This window comes from Aquarana catesbeiana, linkage group LG02, assembly GCF_042186555.1.
Source record: "Aquarana catesbeiana isolate 2022-GZ linkage group LG02, ASM4218655v1, whole genome shotgun sequence".
Classification (NCBI taxonomy): domain Eukaryota; kingdom Metazoa; phylum Chordata; class Amphibia; order Anura; family Ranidae; genus Aquarana; species Aquarana catesbeiana.
Genome location: NC_133325.1, coordinates 654,032,360 through 654,048,827, shown reverse-complemented (window position 1 = coordinate 654,048,827; position 16,468 = coordinate 654,032,360). Strand labels below are relative to the sequence as shown.

Here is a 16,468-nt window from a genome sequence, read left to right as displayed (position 1 = left end):
ATTCCCTGCAGGCAAAAGTTCCCTGCACGTTTTTTTAAACACAGTCGCACAGAAATTACATGTGCTTTTTCGCCATGCGTTTCCACATGCGGCAAGCCAACCAAATGTTTTTAGTGCGTGGGGGTGTCATTTAAGAGATAACATTTTTGTTAAAGCACCGCCTTTTATGTGCAGCTGCATGTGGGTGTGGGAATGTGTGCAGTTTCTTCTTGCAAGGCTAGATCATGTGCTAGTATGCATTGCATACTAGCACATTATGAGAGACTTCCCTTTTGAAATGAAGCCCTCCAGCAGTCACCGTTGCAGAGCCTTCCATCTTCACCCCATCTCCCCTCTGCGTTCGTGGGCTGAATCCTCTTTTAATGGCCAAGCCGCAATCATGGCACTTTCAGCCACAGCACACAGCTCTGAAGGCATGGCATGGGTATGCCGTTCCTTGCCGGTGATGTCACCAGCTGCTGTTTGCTAGAATACCTCCTTAACGGTACACGTTTAGGAGATATTTATTTTTACCTACAGGTAAGCTTATTAAAAAGCTTACCTGTAGGTAAAAATGAAGCAAGTTTACTACCACTTTCAGTGCACCTAAAACCACCTTTGGTGCTCAGCCCTGTTAGGGCTCAAGTAAGAAGTCTCAGAATGCTCTGCCAGCCAGTGGTAGTTCCTCAGAATTTAGAGGGAACCAAGTTTCCAGTATTGATAATGGAATGTGTTGTGCTTTTACTTTTCCAGAGTACTATCCAAATTGTGAAGTAGTATTTATGGGAATGGCCAATATTCACTCTATCCGGAACAGCTTCCAATACCTGCGAGCTGTATGTAACCAAGTGCCCGATCCTGGAAAGTAAGTGTGCTCCTTGTGTCTAATTGTGTATACAGTAAGTACAGTTGGGGTATATTTGATCCATTACAGTATTATATGACATCGACCCTAGACTGTAGTGCATACCTGTTCTCTGTACACAGTATAAGCAGTCATTTTAGAAGCAGAATATATTATCAAGAACACTTTATTGGTTTTCTGCAGTCTAGCATTGTAATGAGAGTGCACTACAGTGACAACTTTAATTACAGAACGATTATTCAACTGGCCACCTAACAAAATCAACAATGCTCTAACCTATTCTGTGAAGATAACCTTATCTGTGAAGTCCACATCCCCCAAGGATCATGTCACGTTGCTATCCTGTCGCTGGTGAAATGATAGCTAGAAAGGGCACTACTTGTCTGTTTCCAATGCCTTCACTGACAGAAGCAATGTAGAATCTCCCTCCCTGGCAGTGCTGTGGAAACAGGAGAATGTCTCTCTGTTCTATATAGGGAACCTGTCATTGGGGAATTGTTGCCAGCAACAGAATTGCAAGTGTGACATTGCCCAACAGACGGAAATACAATATGCGGTCAAGATAAGTAGAATTTAGAGACCTAGCCTGTATATTGTGGTACCACATCCATGTAAAACGTGGAAAAAATGAAAAGAGCAGAAAATAGGACTTTATCGATTGCCACTTGTAATCCCAGGTATGAAAGAAAGGATACTCCAATATAAAAAAGAAAAAAAAATGTACAAAGTTTATTTGAACAACATGTTAAAATCTCATAAAAGTGTGACAAAAACATATATATATATATATATATATATACTGATCGTCTCCCATTGTTAATGACCAGATATGTAAACCTACATCTATTCAGCCCACTATGTATTTATGGTAATATGGATATAGGTGGGTATATTTACCCCATCTGCAGGACCAGACGTAGGAATCGGAGTATTCTTACCAATAGAAATTACTATGCGTTTCCCCAAAAGCTTCCTCAGGAGATCCTATTGGTATTATATGTCAATCAAAACATTGGCGCCATAAAGTATCTGGTTCACAACATCCAGGGTAAGGGGGGCTAGGTGTAGTCAGCTCACAGCAGGGGGAGGGAGAGACCATGCAACGATAAAATCAGCTGAGAAGTGTCACTATTATTATTATTTATTATTATTATTATTAGTATACAGGATTTATATAGTGCCAACAGTTTGGGCAGCGCTTAACAAAATGAAGGCAGACATTAGTTACATTACAATTTGGTACAAGAGGAATCAGAGGACCCTGCTCATTAGAGCTTACAATCTAGGAGGGAGGGTCAATTGATACAAAAGGTAATAGCTGTGGGGGATGAGTTGATGAAGAAAGTAAAACAGTGTATTAGTTAGAAGCATGATGGGCTTCTTTAAAGAGAAGGGTTTTCAGGGATCGTCTAAAGATGGATAGATTAGGGGACAGTCGGACAGATTGGGGTAGGGAGTTCCAAAGGATGGGAGAAGCTCTGGAGAAATCCTGGAGGCGAGCATGGGAGGAGGTGACAAGGGAGATAGAGAACAGGAGGTCTTGGGAGGACCGTAGAGAGCTGCTTGTTTGGTATTTTGAAACTAGGTTAGTGATGTAGCTGGTGGCAGAGTTGTGGATGGCTTTGTAAATTATGGTTAGTTCTTTGAATTTTATTCGTTGGGTGAGTGGAAGCCAGTGGAGGGATTAGCAGAGATGGGTGGAGGACACTGAACGGATGGTAAGGTGGATGAGTCTTGCAGCAGCATTCATTATGGACTGAAGGGGGGATAGTGTATGTAAAGGTAATCCAATGAGGAGTGAGTTGCAGTAGGCTAAAGCCTCGTACACATGGCCAACCGAGCGTCTGATTTTTGTTAAAAGGGCGTGTGCCAGGATCTTGTCTTGCATACTAACGGTATGCAAATTGTCGTTCGACAACACAAACGTAGTGACGTACTACGAGGAATTTCAGCTCTTGATCGCCACCCTTTGGGCCTCTTCTGCTAATTTCATGTTTTGTGAGCATTGATTCCGAGCATGTGTGTTTGTACTTTTGACTTTTGTGTGACGGATTTGTGTACTGACCATTGTACTGGCCGTTGTCCGCCGAAAATGTACTAGCCTGTCATCCAACATTTGTTGGCCAAAAATTGGAAAACAATTGTCTAAAGGAGTGTACTAACGGTAAGAATTTAGGACAGCAGTCTGTCAACAGACAATCCCCTTCCAACAATCAAACTGTGTGTACGAGGCTTAAGGCTCAACCTATACTTTGGAGACAATGGAACAGACGGGGAGAGCACGCATAACTCCCAGTTCAAAATTAGAATGGTACTATGTAGCCTAAAATAACTCCACCTTCCCATGTATCCCTGTTCTCTTGTATATGGTATATTGTGTAGACTACTCCTGTCTGTCCTGGCTGTCTTTTCCGCTGATCCCCCGGTGGGTAAGACAACCAGAGGACGGGACAGCCAAGACCGAGACAGGAGTAGCCCACACAATCTCTCCTACATCTGGCAGCACCCACTAGATCCGGCCATGTCAACACTAGCTTTTAATGTCTGCTCAATGCAGGCACAGAGTGAGGTGAGTGAGAATGGAGTTCGACAGGAAAGGAGGTCGGAAGAACCAACCATGCTCCTTGCTTTGTTGTGTGGGAGGCTGTCCCAAAATTCACTCGTGTGCCATCTTTAATGCGGCCGCGTGCCAGGGCAGAGGGTTACTGATCCCTGGCTCTTATTTTTTTAACACACTGCTAAGGGTTTTTTATATTAACTGGTTACCTAAACATGTATATCTAAAATATTTTTTATAAGGTTGTAGATTTCCTTTAATGTGCTGTTTTATATAAGTGACTGGTCTGTTTGATTCCCTCCAAATCTGGCTGCCTATTGTGTGTATCTGATACAAGTACACTATCGGCATAATTTATGATATTTATTCTTCATCTCATAAGCCTTGGCATGTCTATTTTTTTAATTTCCATGAACTAACACCACTATAACGATCTTGTGTCAGGTGGTAAAATTCTTTGTGCTTTATAGCTGGCTGTCAGCACTGGAAAGCACCAAGTGGCTTCAGCACCTCTCTGTCATGTTGAAAGCTGGCACTGTTGTGGCCAGTGCTGTGGATCGGGAGGAACGCCCTGTGCTGGTTCACTGTTCAGATGGCTGGGACCGAACACCACAGATTGTATCCCTGGCGAAAATCCTACTGGATCCATATTACCGGACCTTGGAAGTATGTGTATATATATATATATATGTATGTATGTATCCTACACCATATGAAGAAGGTTATGTTACTGATTGCTTTTTGTTTAACTGTGCTTTTTTCACTTCTAGGGATTCCAAGTGTTGGTGGAGACGGACTGGTTAGACTATGGCCATAAGTTTGGTGATCGCTGTGGTCATCAGGAGAATGCTGAGGATCAAAATGAACAGTGTCCAGTCTTTTTACAATGGCTGGACTGTGTGCATCAGTTACTTCACCAGTTTCCTTGTCTCTTTGAATTCAACCATGCCTTCCTGGTAAAGCATTTGTTTTTATGTAGCTATTAAATGATTACTTTTGTTGTATATATTTAGGTCATTAGGACAAAAATTTACTCTTTTCTGTGCTCTTCTTGTGTGGAATAGATGGCACATTTGCATCCTTCCTTGAAATGACCATGAGAGCCTAATTGCAATCATTTTTCCCACATTGTAGAAAATTACTTAGATTAGTGTGAAGAATCCAGCAATCGCCAACATGGAGGCATTAAATATGTGCTAGTTTGCAAAGCATGTACAGGACTATAAATGAAGATTAGGCTAGCATTTGGAACACCTGCTGTTGGCTTCCTTCTTTTTTTCCCCCAATTTTATTTTATATTTAAATTTTGTATTTATCATTATTAGTGTTTGGAATCTTTGTACTATAGTAAAAACAATAGGGGCCAATTTCTGCAAGACACAGATTTCTATGCTATTACCTGAATGAAAACAATCTCTACCAGTGGTGGAGTTCAGTATCTCTAAAATTGTGACTGTTCAGAGACCTATCTTTTTTTTCTTTCTCTTACATCACGGGACACAGAGCCTCAGTAATTACTGATGGGTTATATAGGGTATCACTAGGTGATTGGACACTGGCACACCCTAAACAGGAAGTTCAACCCCCTATATAATCCCTCCCCTTACAGGGATACCTCAGTTTTTTCGCTAGTGTCTTAGGTGTTGGTCATGTGTAAAGATGTGCTGTGCTGAGCTCCAAAGGGAATATCCTATACTGGGGCAAGCCAGGCGAACCGGATCCATTTCAAAGTGTCCTTTCTAGGCCGAATTGGATGGTACCCGGGCCTCGTGTCCAAAGGCCTGTAACGCTTCTCTTTTTAGAGAGCTGGACCCCGCATTTCAGAATTTGTTTTTTCTAGCCTTATTCTTGGCGGGGTGCTTTACAGGCCCAGAACTGCGGATCCCCCTATCCATAGGGGGCCCCAGTCTCTGAAGGTTTTCCAAACGGAGCCCACCGTGAGAGGTGAAGATTGGGTCTGTATAACAGAACCCTGCATCTGGATAAGGTAAGGGAGATTCCACAGAATTTTTTTAATTCTAGTAGGTTTCTCCTTTTTAGTAAATGTATGCTATGCCTATTGTTGCCACCGGGGGCTGCCAAGAGCACATACCTTCACATGCTTGATTATCTGTCTCAGTGTTCACGCTGCACAGCTCCTCCAGCCGAGCTCCAGGTAGGATGGGATGGGGGCTCTACCTCAAGGTATTCCCCCAAGACTAGGAGGGGCCACGGTGGTCTGAGAGGCGGTAGTATACCGCACTATCACCGCCGCCATTACTATTTGGCGGACCCCATCATCTGCCGGCCTCTCTCCTTCCTCCTCCACCCCAGCCTCCCCTCCACGCTTGTCCCGTGGGGTCGGCTCGCGCCTGAAAGCGCGCATTTTTGAAAGAGACGAGGAGTGGGCGGGGGGGGTGGTCAGAGGAGGGGGGGCGGAGCGTCAGCGTGACGTCCGGCGTGCTTAGACGCCCACATCGCCGGCTGCACAGGCTATAAGAAGCACACTTTTCAGGTGCACACAGCCTATGGAGGGACACAGAGCTGACGGTCGCATGTAAGGTGGGACACAGGCATTCTCCTAGGCAGCATTTACTAAGAAACATTTGACTGGGCATTGGTAGCAGCGACAGTTGCTGTACTACATCGCTCAGCAGTCAGTGTTTCATTTGTGTGATACCTCCACCTTGTTTGCTTTGCACTATGGGTAGAAGAGGTACAAATACCCCAAAAGCCAGAGGCTCTAGGGGATCTCCCTCAGGCTCTGAGGACCCCCCTTCTGCAGCGCCTTCCCCCCCTGAAGGACCTGGGATGGCCAACCAGGGAGAGCCGTTGGGGTCGGGGGCTGCATCTGCTTCTTGCACTTCAGCCCCTGTATATATTACACAGGAGGTTTTTTCCTCAACCATTAATGGACTAGAGGAAAGATTAATGGCCTTAATCGCATCTTCACTCAGTGGAAGAAAACGCACTAGGTCTTCCTCTGTTACCCAGGACCCTAAGGCAGAGGAACTCTGGGGCAAAAGGAGGAGAATCCTATTCAGAGGATCGGGATGGGACTGATGATTCCTCCTCTGAGGAATCAAGTGGAGAAGGGCCCTCTTCAGCTTCTCAAGATGAGAAGGTCTTAGTACAGATCCTTGCTGGATTGGTCCGCTCTACATTTAAATTACCTGCATCTGAGTCAGTTAAAGAATTCTCTTCTTCTTTGGGGTCACTGAAGCCTCTTCAAACACATGCTTTTCCTGTTCATAATTTGCTAGAAAAGCTCATTTATTCTGAGTGGGATCACCCAGATAAACCTTTTTTTCCGCCTAAAAAGTTTTCAACACTTTATCCTATGGAAGAAAAGTTTATAAAGATGTGGGGGATACCGGCCCTTGACGCCGCCATTTCCTCCGTAAATAAAAGTCTGACTTGTCCTATAGACAATGCTCAGATGCTCAGGGATCCGGTTGATAGAAAAATGGAATCCCTGTTGAAAGATATTTTCTCCTTAGCAGGTTCAGTAGCTCAAACTGCAGTGGCAGCAATCGGAGTCTGTCAATACTTAAGAGACCATGTTAAGCAGGTCCTCAAGGTTCTACCTGAACAGCAGGCCCAGGAATTGGCTAATCTTCCAGCGGCCTTATGTTTTGCTGTTGACGCCATCAGAGATTCTATCATCCAAACCTCTCGTCTTTCACTTGGGTTGGTAAATATGCGTAGAACCTTATGTTTGAAAAATTGGTCAGCCGAAGCACCATGTAAGAAGCTTCTGGCTGGATTTCCATTTCGTGGTGCAAGGCTGTTTGGAGAGGATTTGGACAATTATATCCAAAAGATCTCTAGTGGGAAAAGCACTCTCTTACCTGTTAAAAAAAGGAGTAAGCGTCCCTCTTTCAAACGGGCTCTTTCCCCAATGCCAGGGGCATCCGCCTCCAGGCAGTCGCGACGGCCTCCTCCGTCAGGGTCCATAAATAAATTTCAGAGTCGACCCCAGGGACAAAAGAAGTTTTGGGGGAGGAAGCCTGCTAGGCAAGACGCTAAAGCCTCTTTATGAAGGTGCGCCCCCGCTCGCTCGGGTGGGGGGAAGACTGCTACGGTTCTCAAAGCTCTGGCAGGAGGATTTCCAGGACAGATGGGTAATCTCCACGGTAACTCTAGGTTACAAACTGGAGTTCCAAGAATTCCCCTCTCCTCGTTTCCTCAGATCAAATATCCCCAGGGATCCAGAGAAAAAGCATTCGCTCCTTCTACGATTAGAGTGACTATTATCGCAAAAAGTCATCATGGTGGTTCCCACGAAAGATCAAGGATTGGGATTTTATTCCAACCTTTTTATGGTTCAAAAACCAAATGGAGATGTCAGACCCATCCTGGATCTAAAGGATCTAAAACGATTCCTAAGGATTCGGTCCTTTCGCATGGAATCAATCCGATCAGTAGTCTCCATCCTACAGGGAGGAGAATTTCTGGCATCAATAGACATCAGAGATGCGTATCTGCATGTACCCATTTTTCCTGCTCATCAAAGGTACTTGCGCTTTGAAATAGAAGGACGCCATTTTCCATTTGTGGCCCTACCTTTCGGACTAGCCACTGCACCCCGGGTGTTTACAAAGATCTTGGCTCCTCCTCTGGCCAGATTAAGGGCTCAGGGTATAACTGTCATAGCATACCTAGACGACCTGCTCTTGATAGACCGGTCGGGAGCCTGTTTGAGCGGGAACTTGATGACCACAGTCAACTACCTGGAACACCTAGGTTGGATTCTCAACCTAGAAAAGTCTTTCTTAAAACAAGTAAGAAGACTAGAGTATTTAGGCCTGATCATAGATACAAGCCAAGAGAAGGTATTTTTACCTCAGGCAAAGATCACTGCCTTAAGAGAGCTGATTCTGGTAGTCAGGACCAAAAAGGGTCCTTCTGTCCGTCTTTGTATGAGGCTGCTGGGAAAGATGGTGGCTTCATTCGCAGCAGTTCCCTATGCTCAGTTTCATTCAAGACTGCTGCAACACAGTATCCTGTCTGCTTGGAACAAGAGGGTTCAGGCATTAGATTTTCCGATGCACCTGTCTCGTGCAGTGCGTCAGAGCCTCAGTTGGTGGTTAATACCCGAAAGCCTGCAGAAGGGGCAATCCATTTTACCGGTTACTTGGACGGTGATAACAACGGATGCCAGTCTTTCGGGTTGGGGAGCAGTTCTGGAACAGTCTGCGGTCCAAGGGGAATGGTCCAAATTCGAGAGGACCTTACCCGTCAACATTCTGGAGATCCGTGCGGCATATCTAGCCCTAAGGGCCTGGACTCTCAGGCTGCAGGGTTGCCCTGTCAGGATCCAGTCCGAAAAATGCCACAGCAGTGGCTTATATCAATCATCAAGGAGGCACCAAGAGTCGGGCAGCTCAGAGAGAAGTGAACCAGATTTTAGTCTGGGCAGAAAAGCATGTATCATGCATATCGGCAGTTTTCATTCCGGGGATAGAGAACTGGCAGGCGGACTATTTGAGTCACCAGCGGTTAGTCCCAGGGGAATGGTCTCTTCACCCCGACGTCTTTTGGGACATATGCCAAAGATGGGGGGTTCCAGATGTAGATCTCTTTGCATCCAGATTCAACAAAAAGATCGACAAGTTTGTGGCAAGAACAAAGGATTCTCTTGCATACAGGACAGATGCGTTGGTGATTCCGTGGCATCGGTTCTCACTGATTTATGCATTCCCTCCTATTCTGCTACTGCCATGACTCCTTCGCAGGATCAGGCAGGAAAGGAAGTCGGTACTTCTAGTGGCCCCAGCTTGGCCCAGGAGAGCTTGGTATGCAGAAATAGTAAGGATGACAGTAGGTTCCCCGTGGACCCTACCGTCACGTCCAGACCTGTTATCTCAAGGTCCAGTGTACCATCCTGCCTTACAAATGCTAAATTTGGCTTGGCTATTGAAACCCACATTCTGAAGAGTCGTGGGCTTTCAGGTCCAGTGATCTCTACCTTGATCAATGCAAGGAAGCCAGCTTCCAGAGTGATTTATCATAGAGTCTGGAAAGCTTATATATCCTGGTGTGAATCCAGGGGTTGGCATCCCAGAAAATATGTAATAGGTAGAATTTTTGACTTTCTACAAATGGGATTAGAAATAAAGCTGGCCTTGAGTACCATCAAGGGCCAGGTCTCGGCCTTATCAGTATTATTTCAACGGCCACTTGCTTCACATTCTTTGGTCCGAAACTTTATGCAGGGGTTAACGCGTCTTAATCCTCCGGTTAAGGCGCCCCTAAACCCTTGGGACTTGAACTTGGTTCTGTCAGTTTTACAGAAACAGCCTTTTGAACCAATACGTCAAATTCCTTTGGTCTTATTGACAAGAAAGTTAATTTTTTCTGGTAGCCATTAGCAGCTCTTTCCTGTAAAGAGCCTTATTTAATCATACACAAGGATAGAGTGGTATTGCGCCCTCATCCTAGCTTTCTACCGAAGGTGGTTTCAGGTTTTCATCTAAACCAAGATATTGTTCTGCCTTCCTATATTCCAGATCCCTGTTCTAGGGAAGAAAGGTCACTACATTATTTGGATGTAGTAAGAGCAGTCAAGGCTTATCTGAAAGCAACTGCTCAAATTCGCAAAACGGATGTTTTGTTCATACTGCCAGAAGGTCCCAATAGAGGACAGGCTGCGTCAAAGTCTACTATTTCAAAATGGATTTGACAAATGATTATTCAAGCTTATGGTTTGAAACAGAAAATTCCACCTTTTCAAATTAGGGCACGCTCCACAAGAGCTATTAGTGCTTCTTGGGCGGTGCATCACTAGGCCTCTATGGCTCAAATCTGCAGGGCCGCAACCTGGTCTTCAGTCCATACATTCACCAAATTTTATCAGGTGGATGTGGGAAGGCATGAGGATATCGCCTTTGGGCGTAGTGTGCTGCAGGCAGCAGTATGAGGTCCTCAGGTCTGATTACACCCTACGTTGTGTGGTTCCCTCCCCTCAAATAGCATTGCTCTGGGACATCCCATCAGTAATTACTGAGGCTCTGTGTCCCGTGATGTACGAGAAAGAAAATAAGATTTTTATAACAGCTTACCTGTAAAATCCTTTTCTTTTGATGTACATCACAGGACACAGAGGTCCCGCCCCTCTTCTAATATACTTATATTGCTTTGCTACAAAACTGAGGTATCCCTGTAAGGGGAGGGATTATATAGGGGGCTGAACTTCCTGTTTAGGGTGTGCCAGTGTCCATTCACCTAGTGATACCCTATATAACCCATCAGTAATTACTGAGGCTCTGTGTCCTGTGATGTACATCAAAAGAAAAGGATTTTACATGTAAGCTGTTATAAAAATCCTATTTTTTTTATGTACCTCACTATTAACAACTCTCCAAGAAATTGTTCATTCATGAATCTGATATTAGTACCAGAGATTTTTTCCACAGTATTACAAGCATATGCTGATAATAGCATCTTTTTCTGGCATATAGGTGAAGTTAGTACAACACACATACTCCTGCCTCTATGGAACATTCCTCGCCAACAACCCATGTGAGCGAGAACAGCGCAATATCTTCAAGCGGACCTGCTCAGTGTGGTCCCTACTGAGAACAGGCAACAAGAACTTTCACAACTTGCTCTACATGCCCGGTGGAGAGCTGGTAGGTGGAATAAACTACTGAGGAAAAAAAATTTCCATCTTATGCATGAATCTACCATACAGACAGTGTATACATAAACTCTGCTTTTTAATAATTTGACAGTTGGTTTCTGTACCGAAGTTTTCACTCGCATTGTTCTTTAGGTTCTACATCCAGTTTGTCACGTTCGGGCTCTTCAGCTCTGGACAGCGGTGTATCTACCCGCATCTTCACCCTGTACACCCATTGATGATGGCATGGAGCTTTACCTTTCCCCAGCCTCTCAAGGCCCAGACTTTAATTCCAGGTCCCTGGACAGGTAACACTGCTTGTATTTCAGTTAAAGGACACATACAACATTGCTATATATATATATATATATATGTACGTACATACACAGTGGATATAAATAGCCTACACACCCCTGTTAAAATGTCAGGTTTCTGTGATGTAAGAAAATGAGGCTAAGATAAAGCATCCCGGAACTGTTACCATCTTCAGTGTGAGCTATAAACTGTACAACTCAGTTGAACAACAAACTGAAATCTTTTAGGTGGAGGGAAAAAAATGGTTGCATAAGTGTGCACACCCTTAACCACTTGCCCACCAGGCCAATTCTGACATTTCTCTGATACATGTAAAAATCATCATTTTTTTGCTAGAAAATTACATAGAACCCCCAAACATTATATATGTTTTTTAGCAGAGACCCTAGAGTATACAATGGCGGTCATTGCAACTATTTATCTCGCACGGTATTTGCGGAGCTATTTTTAAAACGCGTTTTTTTTGGGGTGGAAAAAAACTGTTTCATGCTTTAAAACAAAACCGTAAAGTTAGCCCAATTCTTTTGCATAATGTGAAAGATGAAGTTGCGCTGAGTAAATAGATACCTAACATGTCACGCTTCAAAATTGCACGCGCTCGTGGAATGGTGCCAAACTTTGGTACTTAAAAATCCCCATAGGTGACACTTTAAAATTTTTTTACTGGTTACATGTTTTGAGTTACAAAGGAGGTCTAGGGCTAGAATTATTGCTCTCGCTCGAATGTTCGCGGCGACACCTCACATGTGTGGTATCAACACTTTTCATATGTGCGTATGCGTTTGCTTCTGCGTGCGAGCATACGGGGACAGGGGCACTTTAAATTTTTTTTTTTTTTTTATTGTTAATTTTACTTAAAATTTTCTAATTTGATGCTTTAAAAAAAAAAAAAATGTTTTGATTATTATTATTATTATACAGGATTTATATAGCACTGACAGTTTGCGCAGCGCTTTACAACATTAGGGCAGACAGTACAATTACAATACAGTTCAATACAGGAGGAATCAGAGAGCCCTGCTTGTTAGAGCTTACAATCTAGGAGGGAGGGTCAGGTTATACAAAAGGGTAATAGCTGTGGGGGATGAGCTAATGGAGAAAATAGTGCAGTTGTTAGATGGAGGCAGGATAGACTTCTCTGAAGAGGAAAGTTTTCAGGGATCGCCTAAAAGTGGATAAGTTTGGGGACAGTCTGACAGATTGGGGTAGGGAATTCCAGAGGATGGGCGAGGCTCAGGAGAAGACCTGGAGGCGGATATGGGAGGAGGTGATGAGGGAGCTAGAGAGCAGGAGGTCATGGGAGGAACGAAGAGGGCGATTAGATTGGTATTTTGAGACTAGGCTAGTGATGTAGCTGGGGGCAGAGTTGTGGATGGCTTTGTAACTTATTGTTAGTATTTTGAATTTAATTCGTTGGGCGAGTGGCAGCCAATGGAGGGATTGGCAGAGAGGGGTAGCAGACACTGAGCAGTTTGTAAGGTGGATGAGTCTGGCAGCAGCATTCATGATTGACTGAAGGGGGGATAGTCTATTTAACCACTTCAATACCAGGCACTTAGACACCTTCCCGTCCAGGCCAATTTTCAGCTTTCAGCGCTGTTGCAATTTGAATGACAATTGCGCAGTCATACAACACTGTACCCAAACAAACTTTTTATCATTTTGTTCCCACAAATAGAGCTTTCTTTTGGTGGTATTTGATCACCTCTGCGGTTATTTTTTGCGCAACAAATAAAAAAAGACTGAAAATTTTGGAAAAAAACAAGTTTTTCTTTGTTTCTGTTAAATTTTTTTGTAAATAAGTACGTTTTCTTCTTCAATGACGGTCACTGATATGGCTGCACTGACGGGCACTGATATGGCGGCACTGATGGGCACCGATGAGGTGGCACTGATGGGGTGGCACTGACGGGCACTGATGATGGGCACTGATAGGCGGCACTGATGGGCACTGATAGGTGGCACTGGTATGCGGCACTGATGGGCACTCATAGGTGGCACCGATGGGCACTCATAGGCGGCACTGATGGGCACTCGTAGGTGCCATTGATTGGTACTTATGGGTGGCACTGATGGGTACTTATCGTGGCACTGATAGGTGGCACTGATAGGTGGGCACAGATGGGCACTGACAGGTGGCACTGATGGGCACTGACAGGTGGCACTGATTGGTGGCACTGAATAAACTGGTGGCATTGCTGGGCAGACCTGAAACATGTTGGTGCCAATCAGTGCCCATTTGTGGGAACTGATTGGTACAGATTGGGCACATGTGGATGGCCATGGGGTACATACCTGGCCATCCACATGTTGCCCCTTCCCTTGTGGTCCTAGTGATGATCCCTGGTGGTCCAGTGTGGTGATCTGAGGGGGGGCTGCGCTGACTCCCCCTGTCAGGAGAGCCGCCGATCGGCTCTCCTCTACTCGCGTCTGTCAGACGCGATTGAGGAAAAGCCGATCAACGGCTCTTCCTATTGACATCGTGATCAGCCGTGATTGGACACGGCTGATCACGTGGTAAAGAGCCTCTGCCGGAGGCTCTTTACCAAGATCGGTGGCGATGCGCGCCCCCATGTTATCCTGCTGGACGTCATATGATGCCCATTCAGGATAACTGAACCACCGCCCGGCCGTCAACTGCTATGGGCCGGGTGGGAAGTGGTTAAAGGTAAGCCAATGAGAAGGGAGTTGCAGTAGTCAAGGCGAGAGATAACCAGGGAGTGAATCAGGAGCTTTGTGGTTTCATTGGTTAGAAAGGGACGTAAGATCAAAAAAAACCCAAGGAGAGGGTTAACGCTGCGCTAGAACAGTGTAAAATGATATGTGAAGTGTAAAAGCTGCCAGCACTAAAAAAGTCCAATACTAAACTCCATACACCAAAAAATACAAAATAAGTGCAGCGCTAAAACTAAATGAATTAATAAAACATGCTAGAAAGAATCATACAAAAGTGATTGATCCACCAAGCAGTATATTAAAAAACACAACAGGTCTCCTATAAAGGATAGAGACAAATGTCTCAACATATGTCATATGTGAAAAAATTATTATAAAGCATAAAAAAGTGATAAAGTAAGTCCCAAAATTGTTGCAGAAAAAAAGTCCATAAGTGAAGTAAGTGGATGGTCAAAATGAATATATTCAGGAGAAATGTGACACAGGTGAATCCAACATCCAAAGTGACTTGCACCCAAGTGAGGTATGAGGCTCCTTACCAGCTCAGGATGACCACCATGACAGTGGTCCCACCAGGCATTTGGGAAATTAACAGGTCACCCACAAACCTATGCCGACCTTTCCAGTATGTAGAACCATGTATTGAATAGTGGCTGCTTAACAGAGCGGTCCCTTCCTAGCGAAGCACAGTGAGGGAGTGCTTCGCTAGGAAGGGACCGCTCTGTTAAGCAGCCACTATTCAATACATGGTTCTACATACTGGAAAGGTCGGCATAGGTTTGTGGGTGACCTGTTAATTTCCCAAATGCCTGGTGGGACCACTGTCATGGTGGTCATCCTGAGCTGGTAAGGAGCCTCATACCTCACTTGGGTGCAAGTCACTTTGGATGTTGGATTCACCTGTGTCACATTTCTCCTGAATATATTCATTTTGACCATCCACTTACTTCACTTATGGACTTTTTTTCTGCAACAATTTTGGGACTTACTTTATCACTTTTTTATGCTTTATAATAATTTTTTCACATATGACATATGTTGAGACATTTGTCTCTATCCTTTATAGGAGACCTGTTGTGTTTTTTAATATACTGCTTGGTGGATCAATCACTTTTGTATGATTCTTTCTAGCATGTTTTATTAATTCATTTAGTTTTAGCGCTGCACTTATTTTGTATTTTTTAGAAAGGGACGTAGTTTAGAGATGTTGCGGAGGTTGAGGCGGCAAGCTTTGGAGAGTGATTGGATGTGGGGCCGAAAGGAGAGTTCAGAGTCCAGGATAACACCTAGCACGCTGACATGTGGGGATGGGTGGATGGTTGTGCCATTGCTCTTTAAAGATAAGTCAGGGGAAGAGGCACGTGGGGGAGGAAATATAAGCTCGGTTTTGGACAAGTTGAGTTTGAGGAAGTGGTGTGACATCCATACAGATATGTCTGTCAGTAAATTACTGATGCGTGAGGAGACTGATGGAGTGAGTTGAGGGGTGGAGAGATAGATTTGTGTGTCGTCAGCGTAGGAATGATATTGAAAGCCCTGAGAGGCTGACCCAGGGAAGAGGTGTAGACTGAAAATAAAAGAAGTCCAAGAACAGAACCTTGGGGGACCCCGATGGAGAAGGGAAGGAGGAAGTAGACTTTTAAGTGACACTGAAGGTGCGTTGGGATAGGTAGGATGAGAGCCACTGAAGAGCACAGTCACAGAGACCGAGGGAGTAAAGTTTTTTGAGGAGGAGGGGGTGGTCAACCGTGTCAAAAGCAGCTGAAAGGTCCAGAAGTAGGAGTACAGAATAGTGTCTGTTGGTTTTTGCAGTTAGTAGGTTATTTGTGAGTTTTAAAAGAGCAGTTTCTGTGGAGTGTTGAGGGCAAAATCCAGATTGAAAGGGATCAAGAAGGTTATTCTTAATGAGGTGGTCACTCAGTTGGTTGTTTAGAGGAAAAGGGGAGCAAGGAGATCGGGCGTAGGTTGTTAAGATTGGTAGGGTCCAAGGGTGGCTTTTTAAGTATGGGGGTGACCAGTACATGTTTTAGAGCATTGGGGAAGATCACTTTTATTCCTGATACAAGGAATCCCTTGTAATAGGAATATGGCATGACAGGACCTCTTTACAGTGAGATATGGGGTCATTAAGACCCCACATCTCACCTCTAGGCTGGGAAGCCTAAAATAATAAAAAGAAAAACGATCACAGCTTCCCAGCCGAGGCAGCGCCGTTTTTTTGAATGCAGATGCCGGGCGTGACGTCATAACATCGCGCCCGACCTCCGATCATAGAGGCTCCCGCGACCATCTGGTCCGCCGGAAATCTCTATGGTGGACATCCGGGGTCGGCAGATCCATTCTCCGACTCACCGATCGCAGAGGTGAGTCGATAGAAGCATCAGAGGGCAGCAGGAGGTGGGGGGACGTCCCCTCTCGCCGCACTTAAAAATGATCTAGCGGTTGACCAGCCGCTATGATCGTTCTTATGGTG

General features: G+C 44.7%; 1 protein-coding gene across 3 annotated transcripts in view; it reads left to right on the top strand.

The window, feature by feature from the left end:
• The window catches only part of MTMR4 (myotubularin related protein 4), a 151,555-nt gene that overhangs the window by 113,883 nt on the left and 21,204 nt on the right, over positions 1-16,468 (top strand). For all 3 annotated transcript variants that reach the window (XM_073616546.1, XM_073616544.1, XM_073616545.1), the window contains 5 exons: positions 733-844; positions 3,872-4,067; positions 4,172-4,357; positions 10,844-11,014; positions 11,158-11,312. In XM_073616546.1, coding sequence (XP_073472647.1) covers positions 733-844; positions 3,872-4,067; positions 4,172-4,357; positions 10,844-11,014; positions 11,158-11,312 — 820 coding nt within the window. The remainder of the gene's footprint in view (positions 1-732; positions 845-3,871; positions 4,068-4,171; positions 4,358-10,843; positions 11,015-11,157; positions 11,313-16,468) is intronic.